Here is a 19015-nt window from a genome sequence, read left to right as displayed (position 1 = left end):
GGGGTGGGCGAGCGGGCCGGGGCCGTGCTGCCCTCCTCCGAACGCAGGCCCACGTTGGGTGAAATAGTTAAAAACCAGAGAAACAACCCACTTTTTGTCAACAAATGAAGTGCTGCGGGCAGGGATCGGGACAGCCCGTTGCAAGCAGGTCCTCTCGAGCCAGCTGGAGAGTGCAGGGCCACTGGGCACAGAGGCCTCAGGAACGAGGGTGGATCAGAAATAGGGGCAAATAATCCTTTTTTTAATTTTTTTTTTTCTTAATCATTTTAGGTACTGAAACAAAAGCCAAATGGCTCCAACAAGCCCCTCGCTCCATGTCAAACAGACAGCAAAAAGAAGCATCCAGTCAAAGCAGGAAATAGGCCAGAAGTCCCAGTTACCAATGGGAATGTGGTAAAGGTCAAATCTACAAATAAAATGGACAGTGGTTCTGCTGAAGACAATGCTTCTGTGGCTAAGCCAAAGCCCAAAAAGGTAGCAGTGGATAAGAATTTAAATGGCGCCAAAAGTGATGGAAAAGGCTGCAAAGAAAAAAAGAAAAAGGGTGACATTTTAAAGGAAAAAGGTGATATAAAACATAAGAGGAGGAAAGCTGAAGAGCACTCAGAACAGCCACCCAAAGAGTGAGTACTTCAGGCATTGTATGTGTATGTGAGTATTTATTTCAGGAGGTGTATGCAAGGAGCACAGAGCAGCACGTTCAAAACAACTGCAATCTTCCAAACTGAATTTTGGGAGAAATAAGACACATGCTGCCTCTGCTCCACAGATACAGCAACAGACCTGCAAAGGTGACAGTACTGGACTAATTTTTACTGAGTTGGTTTGTTGATTTAAAAAAAAATAAAATGTTTTTTTCTGTACTATAAAGATGCAAGACTACTCTAAGACCCTCAAAATGTAATTAAATCTGTACTTACCAGGGCTGAAATCTGGTTTGATGACGTTGATCCAAAAGATATTGAAGCAGCAATAGGACCTGAAGCAGCAAAAATCGCTCGAAGAAATCTGGGACTTGAAACAGGGCAATCCAAAGAGTCTGTGGAGCAGGTGCTGGTTCAGGAAAAGGCTTTTGAAGGGTGAGTGGTGTTCCAGCAGGAAGGATGGCACCAGAGCTGTCGAGATTATCTCCTAACAGCTGTGATTTGTGGGTGCAGAGCATAAGCTGACATCTCTCCCAGCCTGCTGAGATTTTCCTGTTCCTATCAGCACATGAACCTGGTGAGCGTGGCTGTGCTGTCCCTGTCACAGCAGGGTCACCAGGTTGTTCCTTGTCTTTTAGGCTGACAAGAGCTGTAGCCATGGACTGTGAGATGGTGGGAGTGGGACCCAAGGGTGAAGACAGCATTGTGGCTCGAGTGTCCATCGTGAACCAGTTTGGGAAGTGTGTTTATGACAAGTATGTCAAGCCTACAGAAGAGGTGACTGATTACAGGACAGCTGTTAGTGGCATACGCCCTGAGAATATAAACAAAGGTAGGAGTATTTTCCAAAAGAAATATTCTTTAAGGAGAGGAAATTTAACAGAAGCCTCATTGGCTCAGCCTGGAAAAGTTCTAGACTTGTTTTGGGAAATACAAAACCAAATGTAGTCTGAATGCTATAAAGAATTGTGGGAAAAAGTACTTTTTACAGAGTGGTCATTAATGCCCTAGAAGGAATTAACTCATGGATTATGGGATGGGAATAATAGGAAGTGTGTTTCCTTCTAGTGCTCTGCTCTTGATGGAATTCTCTATGCCCCTGTAACAAGGACTTAGTGCACTGTACAAATCTGTTTAACCACAGTCCCAAGGACAGAATTGCCTTCACAAAAAAAGGTGCAGCTTTTCAACTGTCGCTGTCTTATGCATCTAATGGGAATTGTTTCCTTCTGTGGTATCACTAGGTGAAGATTTTAAAACAGTTCAGAAGGAGGTTGCTGAAATCTTGAATGGAAGGATTTTGGTGGGACATGCTCTACGCAATGATCTGAAGGTACATGGCTGCAGATCCGTTACTCTGAAGACAGGGCTCCAAAAATTTAAGATGGGTTAAATTTCTAAAACATCTTTCTGGATCAGATGAACTTGCCTGAACTGCTAGAAATCACAGCTTTACCAGTTACCTCAGTTTCTTGGCATTTCGTGCTGCACTAAGTCTAGCTATAATCAGTTGACCACTAAGGTTCTTCAGCTTCCAAACTGATGTGACCATCACTGAGGTGCCTACTGAAGAGCCAAGAAAGAAACAGAATGAAAAAAAACTGTTTGCATGCTCTGCTTATACCCTAGAGCTCCAGAGTGTGGTCAGAGCCAAGAAAGAAACAGAATGAAAAAACTGCATGCTCTGCTTGTACCCTAGAGCTCCAGAGTGTGGTCCGCTATAATCAGTTGACCACTAAGGTTCTTCAGCTTCCAAACTGATGTGACCATCACTGAGGTGCCTACTGAAGAGCCAAGAAAGAAACAGAATGAAAAAAAACTGTTTGCATGCTCTGCTTATACCCTAGAGCTCCAGAGTGTGGTCATTGTGACCAGAGACCAGTACCTTGCATTGTGCTGCAAGTAGGCTCTACACTAGAGCTGTGGGTCTTGAACCCAGCCAGTGTCTGGATGATCTTGGTCTTCCATTCATGGTTTTGAACTCTCTCACAACGGATGGAAGGAAAGGGGTCCAAGCTGTACATTCAGCTGTATAAATTCCCATTCAACAGCATGCTTTAGACTGGAAATGTAATTTCTTCTAGGTCCTATTTCTTGACCATCCTAAGAAGAAGATACGTGACACGCAGAGATACAAACCTTTCAAACAGAGAGTCAAGGTAAGAAACCACCAGGAAGCTGCACCTCTATTAGCTGACACCCCTACATGTGCCTCTGTCTGAGCCCATTCCTCCTTTCCTACCTGAAACAGGGATTCCTGCTTTTTGTCACTGAAAATACTAGTCTAGCTGCATGCTCACTGTTTGGCATTTATCAGTACATTACTGAGTTCAGTACAGACATTATCAGTACTACAAGATGCAGCAGCTCTCCTCATTTAGCACTTGCATAATCTTCATAATGTTTTTCTGGATAGCAAAATAGAACTGGACCATCTTACTTACAGTAAGGCTCATGGGATCTTCTTAATGGTATCATTTCCACTGGGATATAAAAAAATAGATGGCTTAAAGTTTCTGCTTAGACTGCAGGAATAAAGGTTCAGATTATAGGGAGATATTTGAAGTCTCATAATGATATCTTTTCTTTTTCACATCAAAATGGACAAATTTCAGGGTTATGAGAGGCTTATGAAGTCCTCTCAGCAGTGCATGAATATATCTCATAATTCATCAATTATTCTTGACAGGTCACCAGTAGAAGCTGAGATGTGCTATCCTTTGAGGAATACACTTAAACTGATTCTTTTTATATAGATATTTTTCTATACACTTTGCATAGTGCCAGACAGCATGATTCTATCTTGTTTAATTTCTAGAGCGCACGACCATCACTGAAGCTGCTCTGTGAGAAACTGCTAAATGTGCAAGTGCAGACATCAGAGCACTGCTCGGTATGTATCTCATCAGAACATACATTTTTGGGTAGGTAACAAGGTACTACACAGCAGCTCTAGGATCTGGGTTCAATCCAGGCTCTACTCAGACATCAGCACAGCAGGATTGCCATCTAAGCTTGCTTACTGTTTTGTGTCTCATACCACTTGAGTTATTTCCTTGTAGTCAAATTTATTTTGCACAAGTCAACTGTATTTTGTTTAAATATTAATTATTTTAAGAATCCCAGGGCAAAGGTAACTCAAGTATCAACTGCTTACCTTAAAAGTGGCATTCTGCACTGTTGCACCACAGTAGTGCATGAACCTGCTGCTGAATCTCAGCAGGTAACTGAAACAGCAGCAGGTTGTGAGGGTATCTCCAAGATACCCTCAAGAGTATTTTTTTATTCTGTCTTTACAAGTGACAATGAGAAAAGTGCATAGCTTGGTGGTGGGCCATCCATTCTGAACACATACTCATCCCCTGCACTAGCCACAGAACCTAGATCTAAGAAAAAATCTTGAAATGTTACATGAAAAGATGATTAAAATGATGAAATATTTAACTGCTTATTAACAATAATATCATTGAGCCACATCAGCTATGTTTCATTAAGCCTTCTGTTTCTGTTCTTTTAGATTCAGGATGCACAAGCAGCTATGAGGCTGTACACCCTAGAGAAAAAGAAATGGGAAGCTGCTGTTAAGAACAAATCTAACAAGAAAAATTGTAAAACTTGAATGGTTTTTATCTGCAGCATTCACTGGTTTCATGTCACATTCCAGAGCAATTTAGACAGAACTCAAGACAGCAGCTACTTCATTAAATCCATCAGAAGACAGTCCCTCCCCTGGTAGGTGAACACTGCCACATGAGAATGCTGTTCATCTCCCTTTCTGGATGGTACCTGTGCCTAATGCCTACTACTGTGTTTAAACAATACCTGTACAATTTTCTGCATTTGTGAAGTACTTCAGTTCAGTTTCTGCAAAGGAAATACATACTGAAGAAGTTAAAAAAAAAAAAAGTGGTTTTAAACTCCAGCAGATGAAAGAAGAAACTACAATTGCTTTGCTGAAACTCCCAAGACTTGTATCTTTATTTCAAAGACTTTCAAGTCTACAAAGTAAGGCAAATTCTTAATTATTGCTATTAGTCTCACAGTTGTGGTACCTAATCAACAGAATATGTAACTGTTCATATATTACTAATGACCCAATGTTACTCTGGTGAGAAAAATCTTAAAATATCTCTGGAGGATCCAGCCTTTTATATCTGAACCAGAATTGTACCAGTCTTGTTCCTATACAGAAAGTTTTCCTTTTACTTCTGCAGTTTCAGAAGCGTGGCATCCACAAGGGTCCTTATCTCCTGGAGAGAAATGTGAGAATTGTCAAATACAACATTACTTTGTTGCTTCACTTATTTTTATATTCCTTATTAATAAAAAAAATTGTGTCTAGCATAGGCCTTTAAAGTGAGTGGTGTTTTCAACATCAATGGGGTCTGGTTCTGCAACATCCAAAGCATCTGTCATTACTAGACTGACTACTGATGCTGGGATTTAAATAATCTCACTGGATGCTGGCAGGTCACAAGGAATGGGTGTCAGAGATTCAACAGTTGTATATCACATGCTGCTGCTGGAACAAGAGTGGCTCTGGGCTCATCTGGCAGCAGGGGAGACAGGGAACAAGAAAGGACAATTACAGCAGAAGAGGGAGCTTGCTTTCTTCCCTTGTGAGTCTTTTTCTGCACTTAGAGCTGCAGCATCCATAAAATTGGTGCAGGCAATGCCTGCAAGAGACACTGCCTCAATTTAAGATGAGTTAAATCTCCAGGCAAACTGTCACAAGGGTTTGTTTAGTTTGTTTTGTAGCTTGTGGGGTTTTTCAGGTTGTCACTTACACAGCAAAAACAATTGGATGTAATATGCTTTATTCCTTTAAACTTCAGCCAGTTTCAGTATAAAGAATGTAGTAAATCAATGCAATGTTGCAAGAGACCAGAACATAGTTTTCAAAAAATTCAGTATAAAGCATAAAGAAAAAACCTTGCAACTACTTGTTTCCAGTAGTTAGAAATATGCTTAAACTCTTCACCCATATACACATAATTCTGTACATTTCTGCACTAGGTAATTGCAGCTATTTGAGCATGATAAAATCCATAACCACACATAGCACACTAAGCATCCACTGCTATCACAGTGACTTCTACATACCCTGCTAGAAGGAAAATGCCTTCTTATTTCAGATAGCAGTTTTCCCATGTTCTGGGACAACATATCCAGCACAGCATCATCTGTAATGTAAATGAGCAGGGTGATTTGTGTAGGTAATTGCAGCTATTTGAGCATGATAAAATCCATAACCACACATAGCACACTAAGCATCCACTGCTATCACAGTGACTTCTACATACCCTGCTAGAAGGAAAATGCCTTCTTATTTCAGATAGCAGTTTTCCCATGTTCTGGGACAACATATCCAGCACAGCATCATCTGTAATGTAAATGAGCAGGGTGATTTGTGGTTACAGCTTAGCAGGAGTTGAAGGAGAGCAGAGAGGGCAGATCTACACAAGAAGGCAATATAAGATGAAGTTACAACATTGTAACATCAGAGTGGCATTTATAATTATTCAAGAACAAGTGGAATGAGGTCTTGGTTCTAATTAACCCTCCTCTCTCAGACACATAGTAAATCTTTCCTGAGAGCAACTAACATGTCCCTGAGGAGCTGCTTTTATTGGTTTTCTTTACTATCTCTTGGGAGTCAGGGAGAAGAGAAGACTCAACAAATAAACACCATCATCTCACCATACTGAGCCATCTCATTCATCAGCATACAGATAGCTCCTACAACTTCTGGATCCTCACAGTGAAGGTGGTAGGCATCTCTGATCAGGTTTATTCCACTGCCTTGTGAATCCGTTATAACTCTCAAAGCTGGTATTTCTGAAAGGGAGACAAACACTGCTGGGCTAACTGGTCCCTGCAGACTGCATCATCTGCTTTGCAATCCCCTGCTCCAGCTAATGTGTAATTTCTCTAGGAAGTCATGCACATTATTATCTGTCTTCCCAGAAGCTGTTCTGAAGTGTATTGGGGCAACAAGTAGAAGATGATGTATGTAGCTGATGCTGTCCATGGCAGAAGTGGCATTTTAATGCTTATGGTTTTCACACTGAATGAGCTCTACCCTTTCAAACAGTTGAAGCAACATCATAAGATTGCACTGATCTAATGCTTCTCAGTTTGTGCTGGGCCCATGGGTAGAGTCACACCTGCAGTTTCACTGTTTGCTCTTCCAGTCCTGCAAGACAAGATGAACTCCAGAGAGCAGACGTCCATCCCACTATGAACTCCTGAGCTATACAGAAACACCCACTTCTGAGCTGATTTGCAATTCATTAAAACAATTGCTGAATGTTACCAGAAAGCCTCAGAAGGCTTGCTAGTGCCAGGCAGGCATTCTTCACCAGCACTGCTCTTTCTGGGTTCATCCTGAGTGCATCCAGCAGAAGCCCTGTTGTGGGCTCGTATTCACTCTCAGTTAAACAACCTTTGGGAAAAAAAAGGCAAACAAAAATTCACTGCACACAAACCCCCAAAACTTCAATATGGTCAAAAGCCTGTAAAACACTCATCAGCATTTCAACTTCTGCCTCCTCTTTCTGAAATGACTTTAAGGATGTGACAAAAGTTACAATGAGAGCATGTGAAAACATCTATCACAGTAAAAAAGGCCCAATAGTCTTATATGAGGCCTCCTCTTTCTGAAATGACTTTAAGGATGTGACAAAAGTTACAATGAGAGCATGTGAAAACATCACAGCAAAAAAGGCCCAATAGTTTTATATGAGCTGATCCAAGGGTCTAGGAGAAAATTTCTGATAGATCCATGTCAAGATTCCCCTTCATTCTCCACACCAAACAGAATGGAGAGTCCTGAATATTCAGCCTGTTTTGCTCATTATGCAGTTGCCACGGCTCATCAAATATAGCTTCATTAGGGAGTGTCAGAGAGCAAGTGCAGGGAAGGCTGGTTAAGAGAGGACACAAGTTTCTAACTCTGCTGCCATCTGCAGCCTGTATTTCGAGGGTCACACTGACAGCAGCCAGCCATGCTCAGTACACTGGCCTGCTCCATGCCCATGGCACAAGGAAACTGAGGAAACACACCTTGAAGGGACAGGGCCCACAGAGCTGAGCATGCAGACTCTGTAACCATTCCATTCTGGAGGTGCTCCTGAAGGACTGCAGAGGTGACAGGGACAGCACTTTTCAATCCTTGGTCTATGTTATTCCCTGAGTTACCATAACAAAAAGGAAATGTTCAGAGTTATTTCATGCAGTAATATCATCAGCACATTGTATGTCAAATCAGTAAAACCTTAATGGGTGATGGCATGGGATTAATGCAACACTATTTTAGTATGGACAACAGAATAGGGAAGGAATCTAAATTGTACAAAACTAAATCAAATTTTACACAAATAAAACATTTTAGTTCATTGCAGAAAGCTGAACTTCTCTGGAAACTAGTTTTCTTTGCCATTTAAATTATACATGGAGATCACAGCAAGCAACCTCCAAAAGTAATCACCTTTTTGACAGAATCTGGTCTGCAGGATGGATATTTAGCTGGTTGTATAAATCAAACGGGTGATTTGTTGCACAGAGGGAATTGCAAATGTACCAAGTGCAACTGTGCACATTCTGTGATTTCAGCCTTCCCTGAAGGCTACAGCTCCACACACCTACACAACATGTCACAAGAAAAAAAAAATCCCCTAAAAAACTTTTTGACAGAATCTGGTCTGCAGGATGGATATTTAGCTGGTTGTATAAATCAAACGGGTGATTTGTTGCACAGAGGGAATTGCAAATGTACCAAGTGCAACTGTGCACATTCTGTGATTTCAGCCTTCCCTGAAGGCTACAACTCCATACACATACACAACAACATGTCACAAGGAAAAAAAAACACCTAAAAAACTGCCAGAGTGGTCTCATAAGAAGGGGTCAGTCCAAGCAGTCACCTATGGCTCTCCAGCACTCTGGGATGATGCTGGTTGAGTTAAGGCAGGGAAGAGTACATTTGCCACCTTGCCAATCACATTTCTGTTGGAAAAGCAAGTTTCTAGATGTCCAAGATTCAGCCCAGCGCTACCAAATGAAGTGAGATGCAAATAAATATGATGCTAAAATTCCAAATGCTATTCTGATACCTAATCTAATAGGCTCTTTACACTGCTAAGAGCAGAGCAAACCCAAATGACTGAAAAAACAGGACCTGTGTGCACCCTTCTATTTCTGACACTTGGTTCATAACCCATAGCTTGGCCTAAAGAGTAAAAATTTGATTTTGACACCTTATCACAAGAAGGGTTGATAAAAAGTCTGCATTAGGTTTTAATATTCTCTCATTTAACTCTGCATCACTTAAAATTATTCTACTAGTGCTGTGGAGCCACCTCTCCAGAATGGGAGAAAAAAAAATGCAGTCCCAGGGACAGGAATGTCTGCACTCAGCTGGGCACAATACCTGCTGCCTTTGGTCACATGAGGCTAGGCACAATACTTGCTGTGTTCTGCTCACCACTCACAGCCAAGCTCCAGAGAACCCCACAGCACGCGAGGCAGATCTCTTCATTATGAAGAAAATTTCTTATAATTGACAGAAGGTCTGGAATTACTCCAACTTTCCTTAGATTCTCAGCAGCAACTTCTGAGAAAAAAAAATACAAAAAGAAACTCTACAGAATCTGGTATTTTTGTCCCACTCACTGTACTCCAAACAGACAGCACTACCAACCCTATTTAAACAGTGATAACAAACCAGTAACGTGACACCATCAGCTGGACAAAAGAAGGCAAGAGAACAGAGTGAATTCTTCAACACGGTGCACTTGGGCATAGCATTTAGCACAACTGACCCTTTCAAAGGGATGTTTGGCCATCCTTTTTCCTGACAGAGCTGGAATTTACAGGGCAGAAAAGGAACTGAGAGGGTATAAATGACTTTTTTCAAATGTTTGTGATTTAGCAATCCAAGCTACATCAGCTTCAGAATTAGGAAACACTGTGTAAAAATAGTTTGGTCTTAGATGGTAAGTTTATTTGTACATAATGCTTCATACTTTAACATTATCCCCTTGCTGCTAAATCCTTCTGTAACAATTTATAAAAACAGTCTTCTGATGACTGTTGAACAGACACTGAAAACAAGTAAAAAGTACTATGAATATTTAGCAATTACAATCTCAGGAGAAAAACCACAGTAAAGAAATGAGGTAGAATAATTTCAATGCACCATGGCACAGCCAAAACCAGTCCAGGTTCCACACCCTCATTTTCCCAAGCATTATTTACACAGTTTGTACTTGTTTCCCAAACAAAATTAAGCACATGACCACTCTAACAGATACAATTCTGTAAGAACCTGAAACGTCAGCAGTGTATCTTTTACTTTCAGGAATGTTACCTTACCAGTATCTAGTCAATCTTAATTATACCACTATTAAACTAAAACCTACAGACATCCACATCTCTAAGTGAAGTCACAAGTTCTGCACTATATCTTGGATTAGAATATAAGAGTAGAAACATGATAATATTCCCCAAAAATGAACAAAGTGACCCACCACTGCCTGAAATCATCATCAATAGCGTGCAGACCAATGAAAGTAACTCTTCATTTTCATGGTGTTTTCTCACTGTGTCTAACAGAGAGCTGGTCACATTCTCATCCAGGGTCATCACCACATTCTGTTCCAGAGCTGTCAAAAGTAGCAAACATTTGACCAGAACAAAGATTTCAGTGGTTTTAGATGAATTCTAAACCCCCTGCTGTCAGCATAAATAAAACATTCAATTAACAGCATTTCTTCACATAACATAAGCAAAAGTTACTTTACATTTTCTTTTTCTGAAACAATCCTTGCTGGTTTTAAGCTTTTATCATTATTAGGTGCTATTTGGGACAGGAGGAACCACACAAGAGACCAAAAAACAGCTTTATGGTTTGAAATTCAAATACCAGAACACAGGGGGCCTCTTAATTGTGCTCTAGTAACACACTACATAAAAACAAACTTGGTAGCCTAAAATCCACAGCCTGTATTTAAAATTAACACAGAATTCACATTTGTCAGTCCTGAATAATGTCTATGAAAATCCAGACTCATATTCCAGCTGGTTAAATTCCACTGTTAATTTAAATTTATGCCCTAAAATCATTACTGAATCCATTTCAAACCTTATCTGTTACATCTAACTTTACAAGAGATAAGCTGGACTACCCAGCATCAGTTGGAAACCTCATAACTGTACCTTGACTAAGAATTTCAAGCAATAAACTGCAACCATCTACTTGTAACTTGAGAGAATCCACATGAGTCTTCATGGCAAAAGTGATCAGTTCTGTGAACGTCAGCAGATAGGGCAGGGCTGTGGGGGGAAGAAATTGAGACAACATTCAGCTCACAGCTTAGAATGCTCAGTGAGCACCTATACTCCAAAACACACCAGAATTCCAGTGCCAAATAAATTTGCATCCCTGTGGACAATGTGATACAGCAGAACAACATTCTTGAATCAAAGAGAACCAAATGCAAGTATAGATGGAACACTAGAGTGGATTTTGTAGTGTCTAAGGGAAATGTCTCTTACTAAGGGTAACTGCAGGGCTGTGTAGCCAGCTCCTAAGTCACACCAGCACCACTCCCTGGTCATGCAGCAAGTGGGTAGAACATGATGCATTAGCCCAAACCCACACTTTTCAGAATCAACCCATGGAGGAAAACATTTCACCAGGTCTCCTAGTTCTGGGAAGCCTTTGAGCTTTCTGAACAGCTAAAGCAGCTATTCAGTGTATCCACAAATACATGCTAAAATGTTGAGTTTAAAACTGGATTTCTTTTTTAGGGATCCATTCTGAGCACCCTCCAAGATGCAGGCATCAGTCACGGGAGGCCCCTGGGGCAGAAATGCCAAGAAGGTTGGTCAGATGTGTGCACAGCCTTGCACTGCTGTCAGTAGGATTGAATGAGAATCACAAATATCCATTCATTTTGTTATTTATAACCAAAGGCTGCTATACTACTGAGTAAAGAGTTCCTCAGGAACAGTGTTGAAGATAGAAGTAACTCTAAGGTAAAACTGTATTCTTTTTCCTTATTAATTACAGAGAGGAACACACCCTTGTGTTGTAACATCACAAGTGAATGCCAGGACTAAAGTGTTGTCACCAAATAGCAGCACATTTTATACCTGATTAAAATACTGCTAAGAAAATATTAATCTTGATCTGAAAGATTTGCCTGAAAAATGTGCAGAAGCTGGGAAGAAAAGTCTTCACTAGAAACACAGAAACTAGACACATGGAGCTTCCTTTTGCTCTACCAGTCTTGTAGCCCCGGGCACCAGCCCCCAGGCTGCCCCAGCACTGGTATGAGTTACCCTCCTCTAAGGTCAGTTTGCCAATTAAAACATCACCAAGTTTTTTTTTCCAGTGCCTGTTATTTATCCAGCAGAACACTTCTGCTGTTCAACAAAAGCATTTACAAAAGCAGTACCAACATAATCATATCAACTAGTGGCCTATACCCAGTATGTTCCAAAAATGAGAAGCAGGGAGACAGCAATTTCACTCTCATTGTCATGAGACATTTTTTCCTCTTCCCATTATATCAAAATGTAAGGAAAGAACAGAATGAGGTAGTAGAAGAGTGCCTTACCACTTTTGTCCCTTACAAAGCTGGCAAGCTGCTGAATGGCTTTAGCCTGTGCTTCTTCTATATCCCAGAAAGTCTGCATGAATTCTAGATAAAACAAGAAAATTCCTCTAAGCCTTTGATACAAGCACTCAGATAAAGCATTCAAATTGTCTCTATTTTGTGCAAGATATGCATTCATATAAATGAAAATGTGATTTGTGCTTGTTGAAAAAAGAAATGCTTTCCACCTGACATATCAAACATTGTAATATTACAGAGTGTTATGATTCACCTGCACAATCTGTGCATTTGGCATGACATATTTTGGGGACCTGTTGGAATATCAAATCAGAGCAGGGATGGGGGCTTTAAATACATTATTCCAATAGCCTTTTCAGACTAACATCTTCCTTACTTAGAAGGAAGGAAAGGGGGAAGATCCTTTGTTGGCAGAAATTAGCAAACATGTTAGAATGCAAACAAAATAAGTGGGGGTGCCTATTTTTTGAGGAATAATCTGACCTCATTTAACTTATGCAGCAGGTATGGCTGATAATCTAATTAGATGATAGAAAAGGCTGTGTAGTGATTCTTCCTCCAAATAGCATCCAGTTTTATTTCAATGTAAAATGAACGTCCAATAATTCTTTTTCAAACAGAATACATGCTGACTAGAACACACATGGGTTTATTATCTATGAAAATCACCATTACATCAATCTTATTTTTCTTATTACCTATAACACTTTCAATATCTCCCTCAAGGAGCACATCTATTATTTTGGGAGGCAAAGACTTTTTCAGTTTTACTGAAGAGGCACCAGCAAGTGTCAGGCATTCCCTAATAAATGGAACATCAGCCAGGTCCCTAGAATTACAAGAGACAAAAGCAGTACCAACAAGTGAGAACTGGAAAGTTACAAAAAAAGCTTTCTACACGCTTTGTTTCATTTTGATATAAGAATCTAATAATACTATTTTGAAGATTGGAGTGATTTTGACAGAACTAAATTTCAAAACAGCTCACGTTGAGCACACCGTGCTGAGGCTTCAAGTTAATGGCTTGTAAAATTGTGTACAACATGATTTTAGAATGTGACCCTTCAGAAAAGAACACCTCCACAGAGCAGAATGCCATTTCTGAATGAACACCAAGTCTTTGACTTCTTTAACTCCATTTGTCAAGGCAGTAATACCAGCAGCCTTGTGTCAATCTCTCCCAAACAGTGGCTAATATTCCCATCCTTGTGAAGGGAGGTGAGCTGTAGGGTGAAGAATAAAGAGAAAACACCCAGAACTCACTTTGCTGTGGGTCTCATGCTGGGCTGGATCTGCAGCATCATGAATAAAATTGGAAATAAAGGCAAAGAGCAGTTATCTCCATTTGGCACTACTGTCAGAGCTCTCTCAAGACAGCTGGCATCCTGACGAATATCCTGCAGCAAGGAAGTTATCTCTCCTTCCTGGGAAGAGCACAGTACCAGAAAAGCTTTCACACACTCATTTACAGCCATCCTGGTGGGCCCCTGACATTTTAAATCTATAATGAAACATCCTTACATACATTCAGAACAAAGCAGGTCGTCATGTCAAGTAGAACACAACCTAGAGACCAGATGTCAGATTTCTCAGTAAAAGAGAAAACAAATGTTTCTGGAGCCATCCAGGACTTGCTCTCTGTTGAAATAAGAATCAGACACTAACACTGCTGACTTTGCACTGTACAGTTTTCTTTTGCACATGCATGAGCTGCAGGCAACTGTTTTATGTCTAAAATTGAGAGATATTCTGCAGAGATTAGTCACTTTTCACTGGTGATACACCACAGAAGACTAAGAAACACACCAGAACTAATGAGCAATTTTCTAAGATGCTACTGCATACTTATCAAGCTAAAAAGGATTCCAACTGTATCTGTGGCAGAGTTCTGAGACTCTCAGACAGATCTACAGCTTTCAATTGTGAAGCCAATTAATGCTACAGGCAACTGCCTGTGAATACACACTTTAGAAGACAAATAGCTTAATGCAGAGAAGGGAAGATAATTTTTTTTCTCTTCAGCTGATTTTTCTCTGACAACTAAAAATATCCACCACAACTGAATCTATTAAAGCAAGAAAAAAAGGAAAACATATCTACTTTCTTCCACTCTTATTTTCCATTTCATCTCATCTGTCACAAGTGTTTCTGTGCTGAAGTCACTAAGCATGAAGGATGCTTCTCCAGTCACAAGTATGTTTGATGGCTTGAGATTTCTGCAACACAAGTATTTTCTGTCAGCCTGTAAAATCAGTCTCACAATAGATAATTACAGGTGCCCAGCACCTCTTTACACATCAGATTTGTGGGGTTTTAGAAAGGGAAGGTGGGCTGGTAGTGAGGAGTTTGGTTTTTGTTGTTGTAGTTTGTTTTTTTTTTAATATATAAGGGATAATCAAATGAAATACAATTTTCTTCTTTTACTGTGAAATGCTTTAAAAATTCGTGATTGTGACAAATTTATCTAAACATGCAACAGTTGTCTCTTACTTTAGGTACACAAAGTATACCCTGTCCATCACAACCATAAAACTATAACAGAGATAGTCCATATTCTAATATTAGAATGAAAAGAATTTTAGCACAGTCAAAAAAACCAAAAAAAACCAGAACTCCTCATTCCAATGAATAATTCTAGACAAAACTCAAACAGATGGTTTCAGAAGTCACAGAAAACTAATTATATACAAAGTCCAGAATTTCTACCCCCTGCTCCTGCTCTTGGAACAGTAAAATCACTGCCTCTGAGCAGCTGTCCTGAACCAACAATCACTGCAAACACCAACAACCTATCACACAACGAGAACAAGATTTCTACCCACCTGTGGAAAATGTTTTGTTTGTGTATATAAAACAATGCATCCACCATCTGTCCCAGGAACTTCAGAATCACCTGTTGAGGGGAATATACATGGAAGTCTAACAAACAGGGTAACTGGCAAATACCTTTTGGAAGATAGCTTCCAAAACCACCCTGCAGCAAAACACAGTGCTTCAAAGATTTTGGAGAGGACTTTGAGAAAGAGGGAATATAGAGGAAGAAATATAAAGAGCAGTGAGGCTCTGGCAGTTCAGCCAGATGCTTCTTCTGTACTTTGTACCATGTCTGTTATTTTTTCTGACTTCTGCCTTTTTTCCTTGATAACAGATGAAAGATCTCCTTGCCCTGAGTGCTGCATTACCAGACAAAGGAACACAGATGATATCTGTAATAAAACATTACACCAAAATTGCCCAGTTGTTTGCAGACAACATATCCAGTAAGAAAGATAATACCAAGTATTTAACCAAACTGGTGGGGTGTGATGTTCACCAATACCAAGGTGTTCTGAGATGACTGATCTCTCACAGAGCAGTTATTTACTTTCTTTTACTACAAATACAGCCTGTTTGTTGTTCAGGTGGATTTTTTTAAAAATAAAATTATCAAGCATCTCATCTGAAGCCCTATGGGACCATTCAAGTCAAATATATATACATAAAAATTAACAATCAGTGCATGAGCATGAAAAATCTGCAAAATCAGTCAGTGAGGGCTTTCAGCTTCTTACAGCCTCCCATAAAAATGTTTTCATACAAGCATGAAAATCAGTATTGCACACCAATTGACATCAGAATCTGTGAGTTAGGATGGAATACTGTCACATCATAGACTGCAGCCATGTATCTGCACAGCTCTTCAGTATATTTACTCAGGATTTAAAGCTGCAGGCTTGTTTCAAATCAAACCACCTTTTTCAAGCATCTCACACCAATAGCCCCAAATTTAAACCTGCAAAAACATTCACATGCCTACAACATTAACCATGCATTCTAATTTAACCAACCCTATTTCATTCTCACCTCATTATCCCAAGTCACAAACAATTCCTTGTAAGCACAGATGTTTGAATGATTAATTTTTAGTAAATCCATTGCCTGCAAATAAAAAAAAATAGAGAGCTCTCTAAGCTAGACAGTCCTTCCCACCAACAGGACCTTAAATAATATCCTAAGCCAATCCCTGACTTGTTCACATCACGTGGGGGATGAAATCCTTCCAATGTGCAAGCTCTGTTATGTATTTGCATGCAGGAGTCTCAAGTTCAGGAAAATATTTCACTATGACTCTACTCAAGGTAATGCTCTAAGAGCCCTGTGAGATTCAAGGACAGAAGCTGATCCTTACACAGATGATACATAAACAACCCCTTTCTTCAGTTCCCAGCACCCAAACCTGAAAACACATCTTGGAATATGAAAGTCAAGATGATTTTTCTAGCATAGCTGTTATTTTGAGTGATCCCTCTGCAAGCTTGAGCCTCAGAAAACATGATGACACTAGGGAGATGCTTATCTTCTTCAAGCTGGTTTCCCTGTAGGGCTCTAACAACTACTTCAGCAAATTTGCTGATGAGGTGAAAGTTACAAAGAATTCAACTTATTCTCCTACAGTTGTGTTTGTGGCTGCACAGACCCAGAATAAAAGCCAAGAGCCACACTCCCAGCTGGCACAACAACATTTATTTCAATAAACATGTACATCAGAAGGAAAACTGGGTCTAGCTTCATGAGTAAAGCCAGTCTTGGTACATAGGGTAGGACAAAACATCTGTACAGATGTGTGATCTCACTCATTTACAGCCACAGATGTTGTGCACACTGGACACCACAAGACTACTCCACCATGTGCTACTTCATGTGTTTTGTTGATACAAAATGTGGGTGTTTTAATAGCATTTCTGATGTTGCTTCTTGAGGCATTGAAATTAGTTTGCACAAAAAAAAAAATTAAAATCAAATAAAAATCCAACTCTGAGATATTAATATATAATCAAAGGCATTAACTAAAAATTGAGTTATTAATAATAAACTATAAACAGATCAAGATTCTCCTTCAGCTTAAAAGCCAAAAGGATAAGCTTTGCTCTCCTTATTAAGCACAAAACAAATATAAACTCTGAAAAAGGATTATCCTCTGGCAGCAGTTGTCCATTTGAACCTCCATATTCAACTGTAAGAACAATTAAGAATTCTTGACTTGAGCTCAAGCACAGGGCAGAGAAAACACCCCTCAGATAGTCCTACCCAATTTATATCTTGACTGTTTACTTAGTTAACACTTGTAGATAAGACTTTGCTAAGACTTTGGTCTTTGTAAGGGAAGTAGTAAATCAAAACCACAGCCATACCTCCTCCAAGGCCTCATTTGCTTGCTTTTCTTCAATGCACTCAACCTGCACCACCAAAAGATAACAGTTTGTATTTGCAAGTGATTGCAATACAGCAACAGGCAAATTTTAAGCTAGAATAATCTTACCAAGATGACTGGAACTCCAAATTGTGTATGAATTGGCATAAATGTTTAATGATAGCTCAAGTCTCTGACTTTTGAAGCAGTCTTACACTGGGGAGGTGGCCAGAAACTGAGCTTTAAATGAGTCTGCAACAACTAGCCACTCCTGCACTGTCAAAGTGCTAGTAAGCTAAGGTGAAAATACACTGCATGGACTTCAGTAGGCTGCTCCTCTACCCCAACTTTTAACCTCAACAGTCCAGGAAAATAATCTGGAAATTTTAATTTCCAAAGCAGCAGCTCAGTAAGATGTAAGACTGCTCTCACCCAGTTGCCAACCAGCCTAACATGTTTGTTACTAGCAGAAAGGCCCATGGAGATGACAATCACACCAACAAACTCTTGATTTCCTAGCAACCACTTTCTTACCTGCTTTATTACATATTTCTTCTCTGCACCCTTTTCTGTTTTCAGTTCAGCTAGGAGCACAGAGCCCAGTGTGCCTGGCTGCAGCTGCTCCAGCACCTGCAGGGCAGAGCAAAGGTGCCAATGCACTCCCTCAGCTGCAAGAGGTAAAACAACCAAGGCAGAAAGCCCCTCACAACACACATCCTCCACACACCTCCAGCTTCTCGTGGTAGGACCACAGGCACCCCAACTCCAGAAAGACACGCAGACCTTCCCTTGCCCTCCAAACATTCCCCACTTTGCCTCTGAGAGCCCCACATCCCTGGGGCCATCCACACCCCCAGCACTTCCCTCCCTGGGAGCACAAAGGCCCCTTCCTCAGGGCTGCTCACACCCTCATCAAGGCTACAGACTCCCTCTTTGGGGCCACCTGCACCCACCCAGGGCCACTTACACCCCCTCCCCATTATCATGTACCACTCCCAGGGCCACATACCCTCCCTGAACCATTTACACCCCATCTCTAGGATCATGTGATACTCCCAGGGGCACTTACACCCCCATCACCAGGCCACACTAACCCTCAGACCTACTTAGACCCCCTCTCTAGAGTCATGTGCTACTCCCCAGGGTACCTACACACCTTGGCCGAGGCCACAAATCTCTCCCCAGGGCCACATGTGCCCCCATAACCTCATACAAACCCTCCCTATAGTCATGTACTACTCCCAGGGGTATCTAGAACCCCTGACCTGTGCCACAACACCCTGAGAACCACTTACAACCCCTCCCCATGGTTATGTACTACCTTCAGGAGTACCTACACTCTTACCCCTGGCCACACCCCCCCCCCAGGGCCATATAAACCCCTAGAACTACTTACCCCCTCTCTCTACAGTCATGTACTACACTCAGGGCACCTTATACCCACTGGTCCTAGCTACAAGGCCCCCCAGAACTACTAACAACCCCTCCCCATAGCTATACACTACTCATAAGGGTACCTACACCCCTGCCCCAGGACAGAAACCCCTCCCCGAACCCTT

General features: G+C 40.8%; 2 protein-coding genes across 2 annotated transcripts; one reads left to right on the top strand and one right to left on the bottom strand.

Moving 5' to 3' along the window:
• Positions 1–270: 270 nt before the first annotated feature.
• Positions 271–4263, top strand: REXO4 (REX4, RNA exonuclease 4 homolog (S. cerevisiae); the record flags this gene model as incomplete). Its single annotated transcript, XM_008948542.1, has 7 exons — positions 271–623; positions 924–1079; positions 1283–1476; positions 1889–1977; positions 2729–2803; positions 3463–3537; positions 4162–4263. Coding segments are annotated over 7 exons (1044 nt in total), but the record flags the coding sequence as incomplete, so codon positions are not given.
• Positions 4264–4846: 583 nt separating this feature from the next.
• Positions 4847–18086, bottom strand: STKLD1 (serine/threonine kinase-like domain containing 1; the record flags this gene model as incomplete). The annotated part of the gene is made up of 18 exons (XM_008948540.1): positions 4847–4894; positions 5948–6027; positions 6345–6482; positions 6961–7089; positions 7710–7835; positions 9130–9258; positions 10175–10309; positions 10863–10979; positions 12269–12352; positions 12985–13115; positions 13550–13710; positions 13812–13924; positions 14387–14502; positions 15109–15179; positions 15388–15492; positions 16130–16204; positions 17458–17502; positions 17991–18086. Coding segments are annotated over 18 exons (1899 nt in total), but the record flags the coding sequence as incomplete, so codon positions are not given.
• Positions 18087–19015: the final 929 nt, after the last annotated feature.

The sequence above is a fragment of the Merops nubicus genome, unplaced genomic scaffold, assembly GCF_000691845.1.
Source record: "Merops nubicus isolate BGI_N331 unplaced genomic scaffold, ASM69184v1 scaffold6401, whole genome shotgun sequence".
Lineage (NCBI taxonomy): Eukaryota > Metazoa > Chordata > Aves > Coraciiformes > Meropidae > Merops > Merops nubicus.
The sequence above is the reverse complement of the archived record's forward strand: the minus strand, read 5'-3'. Positions and strand labels throughout refer to the sequence as shown.